Source organism: Jaculus jaculus, chromosome 7, assembly GCF_020740685.1.
Source record: "Jaculus jaculus isolate mJacJac1 chromosome 7, mJacJac1.mat.Y.cur, whole genome shotgun sequence".
Taxonomy (NCBI): domain Eukaryota; kingdom Metazoa; phylum Chordata; class Mammalia; order Rodentia; family Dipodidae; genus Jaculus; species Jaculus jaculus.
This window is the reverse complement of record NC_059108.1, coordinates 119711859-119734873: the sequence shown is the minus strand read 5'-3', so window position 1 is coordinate 119734873 and position 23015 is coordinate 119711859. Positions and strand designations below refer to the sequence as shown.

General features: G+C 42.0%; 1 protein-coding gene across 1 annotated transcript in view; it reads right to left on the bottom strand.

The window, feature by feature from the left end:
- Positions 1 to 2088: 2088 nt before the first annotated feature.
- Churc1 (churchill domain containing 1) overlaps positions 2089 to 23015 on the bottom strand; it is a 30515-nt gene continuing 9588 nt past the window's right edge. Inside the window, exons 2-4 of the mRNA XM_012949531.2 lie at positions 16906 to 17041; positions 15903 to 15973; positions 2089 to 4956 (exon numbers count right to left, since the gene is read on the bottom strand). Coding sequence (XP_012804985.2) covers positions 4864 to 4956; positions 15903 to 15973; positions 16906 to 17041 — 300 coding nt within the window. The 3' untranslated portion in view covers positions 2089 to 4863. The remainder of the gene's footprint in view (positions 4957 to 15902; positions 15974 to 16905; positions 17042 to 23015) is intronic.

Below are 23015 nucleotides of genomic sequence, written 5' to 3'. Positions count from 1 at the left end.
GATAATGCTGTTTGCTTCAGACAGGACCTGACCAATTTTGCTCAGAAGGAAGTAAGAGAGGCAGGATGGTAGGAAACTGTTTCACAAAGACCTGTGCTTTACTCTTTCCTTGTGTTTTCATCAAAATGAAGTGTTCTGGGCTGGAGAGATGGCTTAGTGGTTAAGGCACTTGCCTGAGAAGCCTAAGGACCCATGTTCTACTCTCCAGATCCCACATTAGCCAGACACACAAAGGTGAGGCAAGTGCAAGGTTGCACATGCCCACTAGGTGGTGCAAGCATCTGACACTAGACTGCATGGCGGAGGCCCTAGAGTGCCAATTCTCTCTCTCTGAAATTAAAAAAAAAAAAATTTTAAAGAAAAAAAATGAAGTGGTCTTTTCCCCCATTCCTTACCTCCTCTGTCCCCTTTTCACCTAAATAGCAGCTTACGACTGTCCATGGGCAAGGTGGAGCTCGCATGTAATCACCACTTTCCTGAATAAACAAGCTTTGAATCAAATTTCCCTGGGAGCACTCAGAAGTAAGGGCTGATTAATAAGCTCGGACTGAGAGCATGCTACACAACTTAAGAGGAATGGCAAAGAAGCACTTCTCTGAAGGCTCTTACAATATATATAGCTTGGAAGAAGTGATTTTGGTGGGAGGGGGTAGATGTACACGACATTGGTGATTACCTTTACAACAATATTCCATAACTACAGCTTAAGAAACACTGAGCCAAACTCTAGAACTTTCTTATGATTCCAACTACCAGTCACTGAACATTTACAAGGTCACACTGCATTAAGTACTTTATATACATTAGGTCCCTCAGTGGAACCCCATGAGGAATTGTTTCTTATTTAAACAGAAAGCAGTTGGGCAAGACACTGACCAAGGACAAAGAGCCAGTAAGTAGCAGAGCTACAAGTTACAGCCATGTTGGTCTGACTCCGGAGCACCTACTCTGAACCACAAGGCCACAGTGCTTCCCTCTAGCTCAGGCTTTTCCTCATGAAGACCATCACGAGCTGCCTGCACACAGCACTGTACAACTCCAGAATGCTTTCACCTGCAGTTGGGAGGATTGATCAAATTCCACAAAGCAGGCCCAGTTGTTTCTGTTGCTCCATTGAAGAGAGTAAGGTACAGAGAGAATACCTGATCCACCATACTGGCTCACTACCACCAAGTGGCAAAGCTGATTCCACACTGTGCTCACTTAACTTTCTGTACACTAAACCATGCTTCATCTCAAAACACACTCTTGTACTACGGTCAAGAAATATGCATTAACTTCTGAGTGACTCACCCTTGCTGATGAAACTGGTTGGACTTTTTGACAGACTGAAATAAAGAATAGTGAGTATATACCATTTTGTGGTAACTTACAATGAACATAAATATATAATTATGCCCACACTATGTCATAGGTCAACTACTACTGTGAGATGACAAGACCATTTGAGAAAGACAAAGCTGAGATTTTTAACTTCAAAAGGCTAGTTAGCAGCTGGGCATGGTGGTTTATGCCTGTCATTGTAGCACTTAGGGTGTGGAGACAAGGGTGCCACAAGGGCCAGGGCAGCCTGGGCTGCAGAGTGAGAGCCTGCCTCAAAGCGAGGGCGGGGGAGGGGAGGCTGAAGAAAGAAAGACCGATGAGCTAGATATCTAGATATCAGGTTTGTGCATCACAAGGTGATCAGACAAAGAATGCAATGCCATGACCAGCCAATGTTTCCAGCGGTGCCTACTGATAATTCCTTTCCCTTCTTTATAGGTCACGAAGGGAAATAAAGGATAATACACTTACAGTTTCCCTGTATCTGAACAGAAAAATAAGAAATTAGTGGAACTACGGGCTGGAGAGATGGCTTAGCGGTTAAGCGCTTGCCTGTGAAGCCTAAGGACCCCGGTTCGAGGCTCGGTTCCCCAGGTCCCACGTTAGCCAGATGCACAAGGGGGCACATGCATCTGGAGTTCGTTTGCAGAGGCTGGAAGCCCTGGCGCGCCCATTCTCTCTCTCTCCCTCTGTGTCTTTCTCTCTGTGTCTGTCGCTCTCAAATAAATAAATAAAATAAAATAAAAAAAAAGAAATTAGTGGAACTAGACTTATGAGATGTTTATTCTATTAGACCCACAGAAGAATCTCAGATGATATGGGATCACAAAAGACATCAAATTTGGTTGAATGATGATGAGTATAGAGATACAATCTTGTGTATTTTTGTAATCTACATTCAAAACAAGTTGATAATTATCTATTCTGCAGCAGATGAAGTACAAGCAGGGCATGTAAGATCATACTCATCTTTGAGTGACCAAGATGGACTCAGCAAACTCCAAAAGGGAACCATTCTAAGGCTATAAAAAGACTTGTTGCTGCTATTCAGAGAAGTGAAGCATTTTCTCTGCTTTTTGGATTCATTTCACCAAAGGGTTTCCTCAGCAGGTCAGATATAGATCTGCAGCAAAATGGAAACATTCTCCAGGAATGAAACAACTGATCTCTGAGGAGCAGTTAACTTAATGTCTGTGAGCGGCAAATCTTACCCGACACGCCTGGATTCCTCAGTGCTGTCCCTGATACTCTAACCAACCTCTTCCAAGCTCGCCAGGCCCGCCCAGCTTGTTTACCCAGCATTGTGACCTTGAGCAAGTTACTTCATGTTTCTGTACTTTGTTTTCTGGCTCTGAAACTGAAATAATGATAGTACGGATTTCATGGCATTGTTGGATAAGTGCTTTTAAATGGCTATGACACACAGTACGGACAATAAACCCCAACTGTCATCACTGCTACAACACAACAAAGCTTTCTGCTGGTATCAACACTGAATACGATGCTGGCTTTTTTCCGTGTGCTTTAGCTCAGTATTTCAATTTTGTTTTCTTTTCAGATGAAGTCATGTCATTATATTCTAGTACTTTATAGGTTCTCCAAAGTATTTTATGCTCATCATTTGGATCTCCTAACAATACTGAATCAACATCAGATTGTGTTAGCCTAATCTTATAAAATAGGACAATGAAGTTCAGTAATGCTATGTAACAGTTATACTGCTACCAAATGGCAGAGGCCAAAATGTCGGTTTAGGACCACCATGCCAGTGCTCTTCCAACTATGCAAATCTGACTCTCTGAAATCCCTCTGGAGGCAGTGAAACTCTTTTTAAAAAAGTATTTTATTTATTTATTTACTTGAGAGAAAGAAAGAGGGCCAGGGCCTCTAGCCACTGCAAATGAACTCCAGACACACACACCACTTTGTGCATCTGGCCTTTATGTGGGTGCTGGGAAATTGAACCAGGGCCTTTGGCTTTGCAAACAAGCACCTTAACTGCTGATCCATCTCTCCAGGCCCCAATGAAACTCTTCTGGGATTTGTATTAGCTAAAGACTTTTCTAGTTTCTACTAAACAGCCTTATTCTGGTAAGGATCCCATTTAGGACGCATTACATGCAGCTGCCATGTCCCCTTCACTTCTTGGATGAGTTTCTTAGACTTTGTAATGACCTTGGCAGTTTTGAAAGGTGCGATCAGGTATTTTGCAGAATTTCCTTCAACTGGAATTTGTGTGTTTTTCTCATGACTCAACAGAGTATGGCTCATTGGGAGGAAAACCTCAGAGATCTTGACACCACACATACCAAGGGCACCTGCTTACCACTGTTGATGTCAACCTTCACCACCTAGCTGAGCTAGTGTGGTCAGGTTTCTCCACCACACAGTAACTCTCCAGTTTCTCCACCACACAGTAACTCTTTATCCTTCCTTTCTACTCTGTGGAAGGAAGTGACTTAGGCACACAGCCCATGTTTACAGAATGAACTTGCTACAGAAATTGTGTGAGAAGATGGGAGTGGTGGTGCACATCTTTAACCCCAGCACTCAGGAGGCAGAGGTAGGCTGATCATGAATTCAAGGCCAGCTTGAGACTACACAGTGAATTCCAGGTCAGCCTTGGCTAGAGCAAGACCCTACCTTGAAAAAACAAAAGAAGAAATTATGTGAAGTTCTTCTCCACAGAAAATTCATTCTCATTCTCTCTTTCCCTCCTTTCCTCCTTCCCCATTCATCCTTTTTTCCTTCTTTCCCCTTTTTTATTCATTTGCTCACTCAATCATTTATATCATAGACTTGTAGGTATTTATTATGTACTTTAATGGGTTATAATCCAAAACTAATTCACTAATTTTCTAGCTCAAACCATTCCAGCTGTGGTTACTGGAAGTTCCTTTAGTTGTTTCTTTTATGTGATACACCTTCAATCCTTGTGACTTTTTTTTTAAGCATTTCATGTGTGTGTGTGTGTGTGTGTGTGTGTGTGTGTGTATGAGACAAAATGCTCCAGGTTTATCTTAAATAATTCCTTCTGTACTCCCATCAGTCTTTTTTTTTTTTTTTCCTGGTTTTTCAAGGTAGGGTCTTACTCTAGCTCAGGCTGACCTGGAATTCACTCTGTAGTCTCAGGGTGGCCTCAAACTCAAGGCGATCCTCCTACCTCTGCCTCCCAAGTGCTGGGATTAAAGGCGTGCACCACTGCACCCGACCTCCATGAGTCATTTTTTGTAAGGAGTCCTGATTCTTTTTATAGGAATCAAAGATCTAGGCACTGAGTGAGTACATATTCTAGTTAATTTCTGGGCAACAAACTACTAGCAAAGATGTTTCACTCTGGCTGCACTGATGTGAATGAGGAACTTCAGCAGTATGGCTCAGTTTTAGGAAACAACAATCCTCAAATTACTTTTTCTATCAAAGAATAGTTAAGCCTAAGCAGGAAAGCAAACATGCAAAGAACTTTCCCAATTAGAAAAACCACTGGGCTTGCTGTATTGTGAATCAAGCCCACACAGTTACAACAGAACCGCAGGAGTCTCAGAATAACAGAGTCATTTGTCGAGGGTCATCAGGGAGAATACTGATCGTATCTTCAGCTTTGCCACATAATAGACACAGCATGGTGTACTCCTGGAACAAGACAAAGTGCATAATTACCTCAAGGGACAGGGACAGAGACACTCTTCTCTATATGTTGTCATCGACATCCTGTCTGAACATTGGATCAACTTCTTTATAACACCAGTCAAGCCATGTGTTAGGTTTACTGTGACTATCCCTAGAGCCTTTTGTTTATACAAACTGGATGCATGCTGATGTCCTTATTCATTATGTATGTCATTTTGAAAATGCAGAGCTATTTCTTGGATTTAGAAGACATATATATTTAGCTGTGTACTTAGAAACTTGGGCTGGGGCTACAGACTGAGCCCATCAGACAAAGCTAGGATGGAGGCTCTTACTAATAATGAAGAGCCAAGTAACAGAGCCTGGCGTGATGGTGCACCTGCAATTCCAACTCTTGGGAGATGGAAACAAGATCACAAGCTCAAGTCTAGTGCTGAAAGAAAGAAGAAAGAAAGAGATAGAGACAAAAGAAAGGAAAGGAGAAGGGAAGGGAAGAGAGGAAGGGAGGAGGGAAGTTAAAAAGAGAAAATGTATAAAGCTGCACAAACATCTGAGATTTTGCATTGAGTGTTTGCCTTATAAGCAAGAGGTCTTGGTTTGGTTTGACACCACCAAAACAAAAACAAAACAAAGCCCAAATACCAACAAAAATGGTAATATTTATTTACAATTTATAAAAAAAAAATTTTGAGCCAGGCATGGTGGCACACATCTTTAATCCCAGCACTCGGGAGGCAGAGGTAGGAGGATCACCAAGAGTTCGAGGCCACCCTGAGACTACATAGTGAATTACAGGTCAGCCTGGACTAGAGTGAAACCCTACTTTGAAAAACCAACAACAAAAAAAATTTTTTTTTGAGGCAGGGTCTCATTCTAGCACAGGCTGGCCTTGAATTCACAGTGATCCTTCTACCTCAGCTTTCTGAGTACTGATATTAAAGCTGTGCACCACTATCCCTGGTTCAACAAAGTTTATTTATTTATTTTTTAAATCCTCTTTTTTCCACAAGCTGCTCTTAAATTTTTATTTATTTATTTGAGAGCGACAGACACAGAGAGAAAGACAGATAGAGGGAGAGAGAGAGAATGGGCACGCCAGGGCCTCCAGCCACTGCAAACGAACTCCAGACGCGTGCACCCCCTTGTGCATCTGGCTAACGTGGGACCTGGGGAACCAAGCCTCGAACCGGGGTCCTTAGGCTTCACAGGCAAGCGCTTAACCGCTAAGCCATCTCTCCAGCCCTATTTTTGCTTTTATATGATTTGTGCTTGTGTATGTGTATTGTATGTGATGCAATGTGTGTGTGCGTGCATGCACCTGCCACTGCAGTGCCCCGCATGCTCGCCTGCAGTACTGACGTGGAATGTTGGGTGCTCTACTCCACTGCAGGACTGCAGTTATAGGCACATGTGGCCACACCCAGATGTTTTACGTGGGATCTGAAGCTTTCAACTCAGGCCCCTTAAGGCCCTCAATCTTGCGCAGGAAGTGCACTGAACTGCTGAGCCATCTCTCTAGCCCTCAATAATAAGTTTATTTTGTAGTTTTATTATTTATTTGCAAGCAGAACGAGAAGGAAGGGGGGAGGTTCTGCCACAGTACACAAACTCCAAACACATGTGCCACCGTGTACACCTGGATTTATGTGGGAACTGGGGATCAACCCCAGACCTTTAGGTTTTGCAAACAAGCATCTTTAACCACTGAACCATCTCTGCAGCTGAGTTTCACAATCTATCCTTTATAAAGTTTATTCTGGGTGCTTGTATGCTCTGCACACTAGCAGACATGAAAGATGGCAAAAACAAAGCATGTGTGACATCTGTAAAACTTATAATCTAATTTAGAAACAAAAAACCTGACACATGATATAACCTGTCAAGATTATTAAATCAGTGGATTATACTTGTAACCTTTAATCTACAGGCAGTCTAGAATCCAAATTTCATTATAAGTCAACTATTTGGAATGTAAAAGCAGTTTCCCATAGAAATAATGTTATATACATGGCAGTGAGGGCCCCAAGGAAGACGCCCAAGTCTTTTAAATTTATACTGTACAGATGCTATGGAATCTAACCATAGTGCTTCTGTGGGAAAGTATGTGTAGAATTTTAACGTGATGCCAGGAGCACAGTTCCCTCTGCTGCCAGGAATGTGGTGGGATTAGGTCACCTTTTACCAGCACAGGCCAAGTGGGGGAATTACAGACTGCAGTCATCCACAGGCAGTTTGGAAGGCTCCGCCAGGGCAGGAACACACCATAGAGATTTGGAGGAAGGATGGGACCTGTGGAACCATCTGGGTATAGACTACAACCTCGGTTTCCTTGGAGGGTCCCTTGGCTTTTTCTACTACCACTCCTGACCCCATACTCTCTGCCCTGCCCACTAAGGAGCAGAAAGCTGTCTCCCAGTGCCTTCCTTGCTTTCTGAGGCTAACACAGTCCATCCATTGGATTTTTTTTCCCTTAGATTCTGAAAGATAAAGTTGCCTTTAATCATTCATATTTCTGGTTGAGCTCTGTACTTTTCCACTTTCCCCTCTAGTCTTTACTATTAAAATTCAATAATGGTATTACTGGTTGTTTAAAAAACAGAATTCTTATCACTCAGAGATGAAATAGTTATAGAGATAGTAAAATGCTTGGGATTTACGTCAAAATAACCCAGTGGAGAAATCTAGGAATAGTGATGAAAAATACAACTTAAAAAAAATATATATATGTATTTTTTTATTGACAACTTCTATACTTACAGACAGTAATCCATGATATTTCCCTCCTCTCCCCCAAATCCCCATTTATAACTCTGCTCTCCATCATATTAATGTAACTTTTAAGTAAAGGTTAATATACTATTCTGGAGCTGGAGAGATGGCTTAGTAGTTAATATACTTGCTGGCAAAGCCAAAGGACCCAGGTTCGACTGCCCAGTATTCACATAAAGCCAGATGCACAATGTGTCACATGCATCCGAAGTTTGTTTGCAGTGGCTAGAGGCCCTGGCATGCTCATTCTCTCTCTCTCTTAAATAAACAAATAAATAAATTAATAAAATTTTAAATACACTATTCTTCCCATTTTCTATGTTTAAAATTCCAGTAAGACATTTAGAATGAAATAAAACATGGTGGTGGGGAATGCTACCTTGAATTTGAAAAGCTGGGATAAGACAGGAGATGGGGTGGGTATGGGTGAGGACCACAGGTAACAGCAACTGAGAACGGAGACAGCCTGTGGTGGCAAATCTGAGGGGAAAGTTCCCAAATGGGCATTCACTTGACTCAGGCCCTGAGACAGGTATTGAAATGGTCAGAAAAGGGAGAAGGCGGTGCAATCAAGAGCAAGAAGGAAACAGAATTTAAGTTCTGCTAGAAAGAAGGAAGATATAATTAGGTTGGAGTTTGAGAAAAGGGCAACTGAAATCACAGGAAGAGAATGAAGAAAGAAAGATATGAAGGGCTGGAGGTATGGCTTAGCGGTTAAGGCGCTTGCCTGCAAAGTCAAAGGACGCAGGTTGGGTTCCCCAGGACCCATGCAGGCCAGATACACATAGTGGCCCGTTCATCTGGAGTTCATTTGCAGCATCTGAAAGCCCTGGGGCACCCATTCTCTCTCTCTCTCTCAACTAAAAAATAAATAAAAACATTAAAGAATGATATGAAGGTGGGCGTGATGGCACATGACTTTAATCCCAGCACTTGGGGCAGAGGTAGGAGGATCGCGGTGTGTTCGAGGCCACCCTAAGACTACATAGTAAATTCCAGGTCAGCCTGGGCTACAGCGAGACCCTACCTTGAAAAACAAAAACAAAAACAAAAGCCACCAAAAAAGAATGATACAGGGGCTGGAGAGATGGCTCAGTGAGCAAGGCACTTGCCTACAAAGCCAAAAGACTAGAGTTCAATTCCCCAGTATCCATGAAAAGCCAGATGCACAGAGTGACATATGCATCTGGTATCCATTTGCAGTGGCTGGAGGCCCTAGCATGCCCATTCTATCTGTCTCTCTTATCTCTCTCTCTCTCTGCTTGCAAATAAATAAAAATATTTTTTAAATGTCATGCCAATTTTCTCTCTCTCATAAAAACATAAAAAAGAGAATGATATGGACAAAAGTCAATCACATTTGAAGGATCATGAGAAACTGCTGCTTTAGAGACTACTGAGGCAGGGCAGTGCAGACGCCATGTTTAAGAAAGATAGATTCTATGGCAGTGTGTGGAACTACAGTTTGAGGACTGCTACAGTCCTTGACATGGGAGTGTTCTAGTAGTTGAGGAAAAAACACACACCCACACCCACAAAAAATAATAATAAGAGAAGCAAAAGGTTAGAAGGGTTAGGTTTAGAGGAGGAGATCTGGAAGGTGTCTCATGGAGACTGACGTGGGTGTGTGCACGTGTACGTGTGTGCTCACCTACGTGAGGTAGAGAACAGAAGGTTTCAGAGCTCAGGGCTATAAGAATAAAATAAGGAAATAAGAGAAACAGCAAGGGAGCAGTTAAAATGGTATGAAAAGAAAGCCAAGCAGTATAGACTCCAAGAGAAGTAATGCTTCAAAAGGCATTGTTAACAAAAGCAGATCCAAGAGATATTAATAGAATTAAGAACAGGCAAAAAAAGACACAGGATTGGTTAGAGGAAAGAAGCCTGTAGGAGATTACTTTTTATCAAGTGAAAATGAAAAGCATTTTTTTCAGGTAGCTAGGAGGTATCCGGGGAAATAAGCAAAGGTTAAAGGCCTACTGAAAGCTGAACAAGGTGACTGCAGGCTTAGCATTCAGGGAGCTGGGGCAGGAGAATATTAGTTCAAGGCATCTTATGCTACATAACGCAAGAGAAAAGGGGCTGGGGAGATGGCTCAGTGGTTAAAGGAGATTGCGTGCAAAGCCTGCCAGCCTGGGTCAAGTCCTCAGCAATCACATAAACCCCGACTTAAAGTGCAGCAAGCATAAGGCAGTTGTTTACAATGACAACAGACCCTGGCAGACCTGTAGACACACACATAAACAAACAAATAAATGGTTTTTAAAAATAGTTTATTTATTTATTTGCAAGGAGAGAGAGAAAGAGAACATATGGGCACGCCAGGGCCTCTAGCCACTGAAAATGAACTCGATGCATGCGCCACTTTGTGCATCTGGCCTTAGTTGGGTACTGGGGAATTGAACCCAGGTTGTTGTGCAGGCAAGTGCCTTAACCACTGAGCATATCTCCAGCTCACAACAAATGATTTTTAAAAAAACTTATTCAAGCCAGGCGTGGTGGTACATGCCTTTAATCCCAACACTCAAGAGGCAGAGGTAGGAGGATCACTGTGAGTTCGAGTCTACCCTGAGACTCCATTGTGAATTCCACGTCAGCCAGGGATAGAGTGAGACCCAACCTCAAAAAACAAAAAAAAAAAACAGGATAAAATAAATAAAAAATTAAAAAAAAACCCTATTCAAGTAAAAAAGCAAAGGGGGGGCTGGAGGGATAGCTTAGTGGTTAAGATGTTTGCCTGCAAAGTCAAAGGATCTAGGTTTGATTCCCCAGGTCCCACATTAGCTAGATACACAAGGAGGCACACATATTTGCAGTGGATGGAGGCCCTGTCGCACCCATTCTCTCTCTCTCCCTCTTTCTCTGTCAGATAAATAAGTAACTTAAAACAAAACAAAATAAATCAAAAGCAAAAGGAAGGAAAGGAGGCCAGGCATGGTGGCACAAGCCTTTAGTACCAGAACTCAGGAAGCAGAGGTAGAAGGACTACTAAGAGTTTGAGGCCAGCCTGGAACTACAGAGTGACTTCCAGGTCAGCCTGGACTAAAATGAGACCCTACCTTGAGAAAACAAAAAACCTCAGGAACAACAACAACAAGAAGCCAGGCATAGTGGTGCCCATGTTTAAACCCAAAGGTAGGAGGATCAACAAGAGTTCAAGGCCATCCCGAGACTACACAGTGGACTCCAGGTCAGCCTGAGCTAGAATGAGACCCTACTTGGTTTGCGGGGGGGGGGGGGGGGGGGGGGAAGAAAGGCAAGAAATCATTCCAGGTGTATCACAGAGGTAGCTGAGTGAAATGAAGGAGTTTAAAGAACCAATATAATTTTTTGAGCTTACAGATAAATAGAATGCTAGAGAAGATAACATGTGATGCCTCAAGATATGAGGCAGAGTAGCATGAGAGGAGGAAATAAAAACCTTCCTCTCTAATAAGAGGGAGGAAAGTGAGGCTAATGTTGGAACCATGGTGTATATAAGGAAGATGTATAGGAAACAAGATGAAGAGACGCTGGGCCAACTTAGGCAATATACTGTAGCTAAAGGGAGGCTATGTAAACACCAATGAAATTGTCAAAATTTGGCATTTTTAAAAAAACATCTAATGACAGAGTATAGAACATGGGTTGGGAGAGAGCAGAGATTAATAAAAATAAGAGGTAGAGGGCCCAGTTTAAGAGTTTTTCAAGAGCAGTTCATACTATAGAGGGATTATGACTACAAGCTATCTTCCTTTTCCTTTTTTTCCTACCCAGAGTAATTTCTGGGACTGCTTCAAAAGTGGCTGCCTTCAGTCATAAGGGAAAATTAGCTAGACTTTGGTCTCACAGCAGTGGTTTACAATGGCTCTCTTGGGACATAAATGGGCAATCTCAATATCCATTCAGCAGGTTTAAAGAGCTCACATGTACTTATGGAAAACAGCTATAAGCATTCCCTTCCTCCCATAAAAGGAAAGAGCAGTTTCTTCAAGCCCATGAGATGTTCATTCCTCTATTTGGCTACCACTCACTGTCTAAGATCTTGATTTTGCCCTAAGTTATGCATATGTCCCACATACACATATACTTTTTTTGGGGGGGGGGATTTTCGAGGTAGGGTCTTGATTTAGCTCAGACTGACTTGGAATTAATTGTCATCTCAGGGTGGCCTCGAACTGAGGGCAAGCCTCCTTTCTTTGCCTCCCAAGTGCTGGGATTAAAGGTGTGTGTCACCATGCTGGGCATGTCAATATATATATACATTTTTAATATTTTAGAGCTGAGCGTGGTGGCACATGCCTTTAATCCCAGCACTTGGAAGGCAGAGGTAGGAGGCTCGCTGTGAGTTCGAGGCCACCCTGAGAAGACATAGTGAATTCTAGGTCAGCCTGGGCCAGAGTTAGACCCTACCTCGAAAAACTTGAAAAACCAAGAAAAAAAAAATTTTTAAGCACATCCAGAAGCCATAGATTGCTACTAGAAAATTTTCAGTGTCTGGGATGGGATACCTCCCAGTGAGTCATTGGCCAGGGAAGTCCCTGTTGCCTCCAAAACATTACAGGCTATTGCCAAGGCCCTTCGTTCCCTTGAGAAAGAGATGGTAAGACCCTATTGCTGAAGACGTCACATGCCTGAGCAGCAAAGTCACTGAGAAATCAAGGTGGTACTGAGCAGAAAACCTTCTTCCTGTAGCCCAGCAAAGTGAAAGCTGGAAAAAGCTGCACTGGGGCTGGAGAGATGGCTTAGTGGTTAAGCGCTAGCCTGTGAAGCCTAAGGTCCCTGGTTTGAGGATCCATTCCCCAGGACCCACATTACCCAGATGCACAAGGGGGTGTACACGTCTGGAGTTCGTTTGCAGCGGTTGGAGGCCCTGGCACGCCCATTCTCTATCTGCTTCTTTCTCTGTCACTCAAATAAATAAAAATTAAAATAAACAAAATTTAAAAAAAAAAATAGGCTGCACTGTATGCATTCTTATGGGAGACAGAAGTCATCAGTAGTGGAAACAATAGACACTGCAAACCTCAAGTTTGGCCATACAGGCCAAATGTCTGAATGAGTGCAATAGTGGCATGTCTGCTCTGGGGGAAACCAACTGCTCTCTAATTGGACTGAAGGCCCACTCTATGGGAGGGAACACATACCTTGTACTAAAAAGCTAATCAAAAGCCTATGGCAGAAGAGGCCATGAGCCTTAGGGGTATAAAGCCTGCTCTTGTCCAGAAAAATGCATATATTACTCTCACCAAATTGCCCTGAAAGCACTACACTTAATGTTCATACTTATATATTAATGTTGCTCTCACTTCTGGTTAGAAAAGCTTCTCTTTTCAGATGGCAATGACCACTGAGATGGCCCAAAAGGCAACAGTGTGCTGAGAAGAAGTGATGAAGGAGTGTCCAGCACTGAAACATCTCACTCTCTCCAAGGTACAGGGTCCATTGCAGAAGAGGTAGCGGAAAGAATATAAAAGCCAAAGGAAGGGTACCACTCCTTACATGAAACTGTCCAGACAGAATTTGGCCTCAATATCCAAGACCTTACAGTGCTGAGCAATACCCACACAAGACCCTCATAATAGGAGAAAAAGATGATGACATCAAATTAAAAGAGAGACTGATGGACAGAGGAAGGGGATATGATGGAGAGCAGAGCTATAAAGGAGAAAGTGGGGGGGGGTAGGAGAAGGGAGGGAAGGGAAATACCATGGTTTGTTCTCTGTAAATATAGAAGTTGTCGGGCTGGAGAGATGGCTTAGCGGTTAAGCACTTGCCTGTGAAGCCTAAGGACCCCAGTTCAAGGCTCGGTTCCCCAGGTCCCACGTTAGCCAGATGCACAAGGGGGCACACGCGTCTGGAGTTCGTTTGCAGAGGCTGGAAGCCCTGACGCACCCATTCTCTCTCTCCCTCTATCTGTCTTTCTCTCTGTGTCTGTTGCTCTCAAATAAATAAATAAATAAAAATATAGAAGTTGTCAATAAAATATATACATATAATAAAAATATTTTATTTATAAACTGGGCATGGTGGTGCATGCCTTTAATCCTAGCACTCAGGAGGCAGAGGTAGGAGGATCGCCACGAGTTTGAGGCCACCCTGAGATTACATAGTGAATTCCAGGTCAGCCTCAGCTAGAGTGAGACCTTACCTCAAAAAACAAAAACAAAACAAAACAAAACAAAACAAAACAAAATTTATTTGCAAGCAGAGAGAGAGAAGAGAGAGAGACAGAGAATAGGCACACCAGGGCCTTGAGCCACTGCAAACAAACTCCAGATGCAGGTGCCATTTTGTACTGGGGAATTGAACTCGCGTTTCTAGGTTGCAGGCAAATGCCTTAACCATGGAGCCATTTCTCCAGCCCAATATTTCTTTTTTTTAAACAAAATAATTTTGGCCAGGTATGGTGGCATATCATGCCTTTGATCACAGCACTCGGGAGGCAGAAGTAGGATCACTGTGAGTTTGAGGCCACCCTGACACTACATAGTGAATTCCAAGTCAGCCTGGGCTAGGGTGAGACCCTACCTTCAAAAAACAAAAAACACCCAAATTTATTTATTTGGGGAGGGGCAGGTAAAGAGACAGAAAGAATGGGCATGTTGGGACCTCTAGCCTCTGCAAGCAAACTTCCAGATGCATGCACTACCTTGTACATCTGGCTTTATGTCGGTACAGGCTCATTGAACCTGGGTCCTTTGGCTTTGCAGGCGAGCACATTAACCACTAACCCATCTCTCGCTCTCGTATCTATATTTCTAAGGCATAAAGTTTTAATATTGAAGAATTATGGTCAAGATAGTGCTTAGATTAACCACAATATTTCAGAACAGACCCTGATGGTGACTAAGTCCTTTCTCCCATGTTAACGTGTGTGAGGCTTTATGTGCTATTTTATGATTCTGCTATGACAGATTACCTTTTATTTTGCTAATTAAAATTCTATCTAAATTTGAAGGACTTGAAAAAAATTCCCTTGGGCTGGGGAGATGGCTTAGCATTTAAGTGCTTGCCTGTGAAGCCTAAAGACCCTGGTTCGAGGCTCGATTCCCTAGGACTCACGTTAGCCAGATGCGCAAGGGGGGGGCGCATGCGTCTGGAGTTCATTTGCAGTGGCTGGAGGCCCTGGTGCGCCCATTCTCTCTCTCTCTCTCTCTGCCTCTTTCTCTCTCTGTCACTCTCAAATAAACAAATACGATGATTTGAAAAAAAAAAATCCCTTGACTATTAAGAGTGCTAACCCCGGGCTGGAGAGATGGCTTAGCGGTTAAGCGTTTGCCTGTGAAGCCTAAGGACCCCAGTTCGAGGCTCGGTTCCCCAGGTCCCACGTTAGCCAGATGCACAAGGGGGCGCACATGTCTGGAGTTTGTTTGCAGAGGCTAGAAGCCCTGGCGCGCCCATTCTCTCTCCCTCCCTCTATCTGTCTTTCTCTCTGTGTCTGTCGCTCTCAAATAAATAAAATAAAATAAAAATTAAAAAAAAAAGAGTGTTAACTTGATATTCAAATACTACGGATGAGTTCATAGTTCACACAAAATGAATAACTTAATCCCAAAGTTTAGAAACAGATGAAGTGAGAAAGGGCCAAAGGTTCCAATCTGTCCTGGGCTCTCAGCGGCTCTCGGACCTGTGAGTTCTCAGTAGCTTCAGGCAGCACTGCGGGACACAGCGCTCTTCCCATGCTCTCACAACTGCATGACAAGGAATCCTTGTAACAATCCTTTATTCTCTAGTGACTATTTTACTTCTCCAACCTTTAGTTTAGCTTAACAAGTAGTAACAAGTCTCACTATGTTTAAGACTAACAAGTTACTCAACTCTATATGCCAACTAGAGAAACAAAGACAGCCTCCTCATCAAGATTTTCAGGCCCAGACAGTATGGGCAGGGGCTAGGCCAGCACTTAGGTGAACAACTGTGCAACCCCCACAGTGGCTGAGAAAAAGAAAGCGCAGTGGTCACACCATAAGAAACGGCAATGGGCTGTTCTTTACAAGTAAAATGACAGGACTGAGACTATTTGTAAACATGGTTTTGTTTGTGACACAATCCACCAACATTCAACTTGCATAGGTAGAAGACAGAGGTGGTCTCCTTTAATAACTGCTAGTACTTTATTATAAAAATTATGCACAGATTTTTCAAGGGTACTTTTATTTTCTGCCTCCCATACCAATTACACTCATTTTATACATTACCTGAAATTCATCCATGATACTGAATGTATACTCATGTCTGGCTATTACGTGATGACAATTTTTACAAAGATCTGCCAAAACAAAAAGAAACTTATTAATTAAGTCTTGGGAAGTTTCTCAAAATAATAAAATTTCTGGGGCTGAGAAGATGGCACAGTAGTTAACAAAATGCTTGTGTGCAAAGGTTCAATTCCCTAGTACTCACATAAAGCCAGATGAAAAAAGTGATGCAAACATCTGGCCTGGTGCGTGTGCACATACACATGCACACAAAAATAAATAAAATAAAAATAAATGTTTATATTTCTATTCAAAGTATAATGCTTTAGACTTATACTTAACTTAGCAAGAAATCCATTATAATATTGGCCTTACTAAGAAATCTAGAATCTGTCACACAACACTACATAATTATGAGCCTAATACTATATAATTAAGGGTCTAAACTCAAAGACTTGATGAACACATATTAATTCCCACATTAAAAGAAACTCTAAAGTAATCAATTGCTACTTAGATGTGTCTTATTTACCTATTTGTTTTTAGAATTACATATATGTACATTATAAAATCTATATGTGTAATTACATGATTCCTACATACAAAATTACAGCATTGTGGTATACATATCTACAGGTACATTTTTTTCTGCTCATCCCTGCTGTGCTGTTTTCCTGGTGAGGGTGGGAGGCTGAGCCAGTATAGGCAGCTGCAGGCTGGCTGGGCCCAGGGACCCTCTGAGCTGGGGTCTCAGCAAGGATGGGTGGGTAGCTGCTATGGAAGGAGCAAAAGCATGAGCCTTAACCCATCTACCTGTGGTACCCACGTTGCCTTTAATGTTAAGGTAGCTGACCAGGCTCTCCTGAGGGCATTCTGGAGAATTTTATGTTACAAGACAATACTGAAAAAGGTCTCAGAACCCATGGATAACATATCCACTTCTAAAAGCCAATACCAGCTAACAGATTCACATTTCAAAAAAAATAAAATAAAATTTACTTACGGTCATAGGTAACTATTTCTTCTCCATCTTCCTCCTTCAGGGACTTATTCATGATGAGCATAAAATCCCGCTTACTGCACACTGCACAGCCTGTAAAGTTTAGTAAGAAAGATCCATTCTCCAGACAGGTATTACCCTAAAATATTAGAAATAGGAATTTAATTGTTTTACAATTTGAAATCTTTGGTGAAAATGATTAATAAACTTACAAAAACAATTGCCAAAAAGGGCAGAATTTACTTGTTTTAAGTATTTCTTTTAATTACCGGCTTTCCTAAAGAAGTGGTATTCATTGTAAATATCATTGAAGCACAGTGTTAAAAAAGTCCCAGAGTTTCTAAGGAGTGATAGTGCATGTAAAAGAGAGAGTTACATGTAAATATGTAACGACAAAGGAAACAACATGAAATAGGGAAAGGAAAATTAGAAGTAAATTAGCAGACAACACTTTAAAATGAGTTATCATAAATCTAAAATTAAAATTCAATTAAATAGAAACACTGAGGCAGTACTAAAGATAACTGCACATACTGTCTATAATAATGGTGTTTTCTCAAGCCTAAATAATACTACAAAATAAACAAGCATAAGCTTTCAATTATATAAATGTTAGTCTTTAAAGGAGATATATGTTTGAAGCAGAGATTAAATTCTACATTTCTTCAGACCAGTACAACAGCATGCAAGGAGGAAAGATATCTGCTTCATCACTAAAAAACTAAACAACATATTCTTGGCTTAATGGGAAGGCTTTGCTAAAGACATACTAATAATAGCTAAGAATTAAGTCACTTCATAAATATAGTCTAGCTCAATTTCTGAGCAAGAAACTGAATGCTTTAAAATGTGATTAAAATTATCATTCAAGACTTCCGGTTAAAATGGAGGATTCATAACCGCACTAGAACTTCAAGGGAGAAAGAAGATGCAGAGAATACTGGGGAGAGCCAAGACTCATGGACTCAATGAGAACAGGAAATGTGCCACCTCTACCACATTCACTGGGGTCTAGAAGAATCTGCAGGAAGCAGTGAAGAGTACTGCTCCCAGTGCTAGTCCACAACCACCTTTAGGGAAACAGCAATAAACATGGCGTGGAACTAAAACACATTCTTAGAGAAATACAGTCAGCTGGGTGTGGTGGTGCACGCCGTTAATCCCAGCACTCGGGAGACAGAGGTAGGAGGATTGCCATGAGTTCAAGGCCACCCTGAGATGACAGAGTTAATTCCAGGTCAGCCTGGACCAGAGTGAGACCCTACCTCGAAAAACCAAAAAAAAAAAAAAAAAAAAGAGAGAGAGAGAAATACAGTCTAGGGCTGGAGAGATGGCTTAGTGGCACTTGCCTGCGAAGCTTAAGGACCCAGGTTCAATTCCCCAGTACCCATGTAAGCCAGCTGTACAAGGATGGTGCATGCATCTGGGGTTCATTTGCAGTGGTTACAGGCCTTGATGTACCTATTTTCTTGCTCTCAAATAAATTACACACACACACACACACACACACACATATACAGGGCTGGAGAGACGGTTTGGTGGTTAAGGCATTTACCTGTAAAGTCTAAGGACCCAGGTTCAACTCCCCAGAATCCACATAAGCCAGATGTATAAGGTGGTACATGCATCTAGAGTTTGATTGTAATGGCTGGAGGCCCTAGCATGCCAATTCTCTCTCTCAGAAGGAGAGAGAGAGAGAGGAATAGGAAAGAAAAATAGAAGCAGCAGCAGCCAGGCGTGGTGGTGCACACCTTTTATCTCAGCCCTTGGGAAGCAGAGGTAGGGGGAATTGCTGTGAGTTCAAGGCCAACCTGAGACTACATAGTGAATTCCAGGACAGCTTAGGCTACAGTGAGACCCTACATTAAAAAGGGAAAGAAAAGAAATACAAAGTCTACAAAGCACTCAACACTAAAACTCCTGCCAAGGCTCAGGGACTGCTGTGGAAGAGGGAGCAGAAAGACTGTAAGAGCCACAAGATAGGTAGAAATATTCTGAGACACAGCCCCACTCCAGAGACTGACAGAGGCCCTAAACACCTCACTCACTGTGAACACCAAGGACCCTATTGAGAAGGGCCCTCAGGAAGACCAGTGCTGAAGGGATATAACACTATAACTTATGTGAAATATATACATAAATATAAGTTTTTAAATAAAGGGAATTCAAGCTGGGCGTGGTGGTGCACGCCTTTAATCCCAGCACTTGGGAGGCAGAGGTAGGAGGACTGCTGTGAGTTCAAGGCCACCCTGAGACTCCACAGTGAATTCCAGGTCAGTCTGGGCTAAAGTGAGACCCTACCTCAAAAACCAAAAAAAAAAAAAAAACAAAAAAAAGGGAATTCAGTGGAGGGAGGACTTGGGAGAGACGAAAGGGTGAGGAGGTGAATATGATCACAGTATATAGATGGTAGTTGTCAATGAAAAAGCTAAAAAAATTATCATTCAAGACATCAATGTACTTGATACCATGCAATGCACCAGACAAATGTGTTTGCAGATCCAAGCAGGTTAAGTTAGTACCAAGGAAATGAAGAGCCACCTTCAATGCCATAGTGAAGTCTTCCTAGATTCCAGTAGCATTAATTTCTTAGTTCTATATGTTAAGGAAGAGATTAACTTTGGTGGAGGAAACTAAGATACTGCTATCTAGTTTGGAGACATGATCACAGACACACTGATTTAACTACCAAAGATTAAAAAACAATGAGCCAGGTATAGTGGCAAACACCTTTAATCCCAGTACTTGTGAGGCAGAGGTAGGAAGATCATTATAAGTTCAAGGCCATCCTGAGACCACATAGGGAATTTCAGGTCAGTTTGGACTAGAGTGAAACCCTACCTTGAAAAACTTAAAAAAAAATTTTTTTAAATGTGATGAAATGTGGGTGTGGTGGCATATGCCTTTAATCCCAGAATTTAGAAGGCTGAGGTAGGAGGATCACCATGAGTTCAAGGCCACCTTGACACTACACAGTGAATTACAGGTCAGCTGGGCTGGAGCAAGATCCTACCTCGAAAAACAAAACAAAACAACAACAACAAAAAAGATGAAATTGAAATATGAACTCCCAGCTATTAACAAGTGATGGCTTTAACTTTTTAAAAATAGGAACATGAGCTGGAGAGAGGGCTTAGCAGTTAAGGTGCTTGCTTGCAAAGCCTAAGAACCCAGTTTCAATTCCTCAGTACCCATGTAAGCCAGATACACAAGGTAACACATGCATTCAGAGTTCATTTGCAGTAGCTGGAGACACTGGTGCACCCATTCTCTCTCTCTTGCTCAAATAAATAAACAAACAAGTATTTTTAAAAATACTGAGGTATAATTCAGAGACAGTAAAATTCACATAATATAAAGGTTACTTTGAATAAACACATGTGCCTATGTAACCACTACCTCTATCAAAATGTAGAACATTTCTCTCTCTCCAATTTCCAACCTTCATTCCTATACCAGGGACCCAAGGATCAGATTCTGTCTCTAGTAGTTTATGTTCCAGACTTTTTAGGTTTTGTTTTGTTGTGATAGGGTCTCACTCTAGCTCACACTGACCTGGAATTCACTATGTAGTCTCAGGGTGGCCTTGAACCCACAGGGATCCCCCTACCTCTGCTTCCCAAAAGCCGGGATTAAACGTGTGCTCCACCATGCCCAGCAGAATCATCACTTTCTACTGCGAAGTAGTAATCCATTGTGAGGACCTAGCTGTTAATGGATGTGAGCTGTCCTAAGTTTGGGTTATTCTGAATGAAGCAGAAGGCTGGAGAGATGGCTTAGCTGTTAAGGTGCTTGCCTGCAAAGCCAATGGACCCAGGTTTGACTCTCCAGGACCCACATAAGCCAGATGTACAAGGTATCAATGAGTCTGGAGTCTGCAGTAGCTAGAGGCTCTGGCATGCCCATTTTCTCTCTCTCTCAAATAAATAAAATAAAATAAAATATTATGAATGAAGCAGCAGTGAAGACTCATGTATGAATCTTTTTTTTTTTTTAATTTATGTATTAGAGACAAAGAAAATAGGCATGTCAGGGCCTCCAGCCACTGCAAACGAACTCCAGATGCATACACCACCATGTGCATCTGGCTGAAGTGGGTGTTGGGGAATCAAACCTTGGTCCTTAGGTTTTGCAGGCAAGCGCCTTAACCACTAAGCCATCTCTCCAGCCCATCATGTATGAGTCTGTGTGGACATATACCTTCTTTCTCACTCCAAGGAATGCAATTGCTGGGCTGTATCATTTTAAAATGATAAACTGACCATTCTAAGAAACTACTAAGTGCTGTCCCCAAGTTCTCCATCTTACATTCCTGGTTACCAATGTGCTATCTCCAGTTGTTCCATGTCTTCACCGACCCTAGTTACTGGATATTATTTATCTTTTTTTTTTTTTTTTTTTTCTTTTTTAGGTAGGGTCTCACTATAGCTCAGGCTGACCTGGAATTTATGGTGTAGTCTCAGGGTGGCCTTGAACCCATGGTGATCCTCCTACCTCTGTGACTCGAGTGCTGTGCCATCATGCCTGGCCTGGACATATTTTTCACTTGAGCCATTCTAGTGATGTAAAACAGCAATCTCATTATAGCTTTAATTTACATTTTCACTATGACTAATGTTGCACACTTCTTCATGGTGTCTATTCATGTCTTTTTTTATGGACTGTCTATTCAAGTCTTTTGTCCATGTTTTAATTGTTAGGTTATAGTCTTAATATAGAGCTGCATGAATCATTTATAGATCCTGAATACAAGCCCTTTGCCAAATACATTGAGTTTTTTTCCTTGCCATTAGTTTACCTTCCCCCCCCCCCCCCCCACAGTAGGGTCTCCAGCCCAACATGGAATTCACCATGTAGTTCCAGGCTGGCCTTAAACTCACAGCAATACTGCTACCTCTGCCTCCTGAGTGCTAAAGTGCTAAAGGCATGTGCCACAATGCCTATCTAGTTTTTGTTGTTTTTTTTTTAAATTAGTGTTTTCTGAAGAACACTCCTAGGGGCTACACCCAATCTGGTAAGATGGTTACCATAGTTCCCAGACACAGCCAATGACCTAGAGTGGCTACCAAGGATGCCCTGCTGCTCATCTGATCCTTCTTGGACTACCAGGGACTAATCAACCTATCTACAGCCAAATTCGAAGTGTGTCCCCATGAGGATGAACATGGAGAAATAAGATCACGATGACTCCATAGACATCATCAGATCTGAGGACGAAGAGGAGAGGAGCAAGGCTATGATGGTCCCATTCGCAAATGACTTTTGTAGCCAGCCTGCTCCCGAGAGAAGCACTAGTCTATTAAACATAAATAATTAAACTGTGCTCAGCATATAGCAGGAAGTTAGCATGAGGTACTGTTCCAGTACTGGGCTCCATGTGATACCACATTTTGGAGTTGCTTTGTGGTTTTGAGGTAGAGGAAAAAGGAATCTTTTCAACTCTTCTAGGAATCAATGAAAGAACAACTCTAGCTAAGATGCAGACATTGATTTTTTTTTTTTGTTTGTTTGTTGGTTTTTCGAGGTAGGGTCTTGCTCTAGCTCAGGTTGACTTGGAATTCACTATGTTGTCTCAGGGTGGCCTCGAACTCATGGCAATCCTCCTACCTCTGCCTCCCAAATGCTGGGATTAAAGGAATGCACCACCATGCCCGGCCCTTCAGACACTGCTTTTATAAAAAGTAAATTAATGAATATATATATATATATATGTATATTTTAGCCAGGCATGGTAGTACACATCTTTAATCCCAGCACTTGGGAGGTTGAGGTAGAACTGCTATAAGTTTTAAGCCAACTTGAAACTAATTCCAGGTCAGCCTGGAGCAAGACCCTACCTTGAAACAAGCAAATATATATATATATATATTCATATATATATTTGTACATACATATATATATGGGGAGGGGGAAAGAGACACAAACTCTGGGTGTGCCAGAGCCTCTTAGCACTGCAAACAAAATCCAGATACATACACTGCTTTGTGCATCTGGTTTTATATGGGTACTGGGGAATTGAACCCAGGCCTACAAGCTTTACAAGCAAGTGCATTTACCACTGAGTCATTTCTCCAGCCAAGGAGCAAACATTTCTTTAAACTTTAAAAATACCA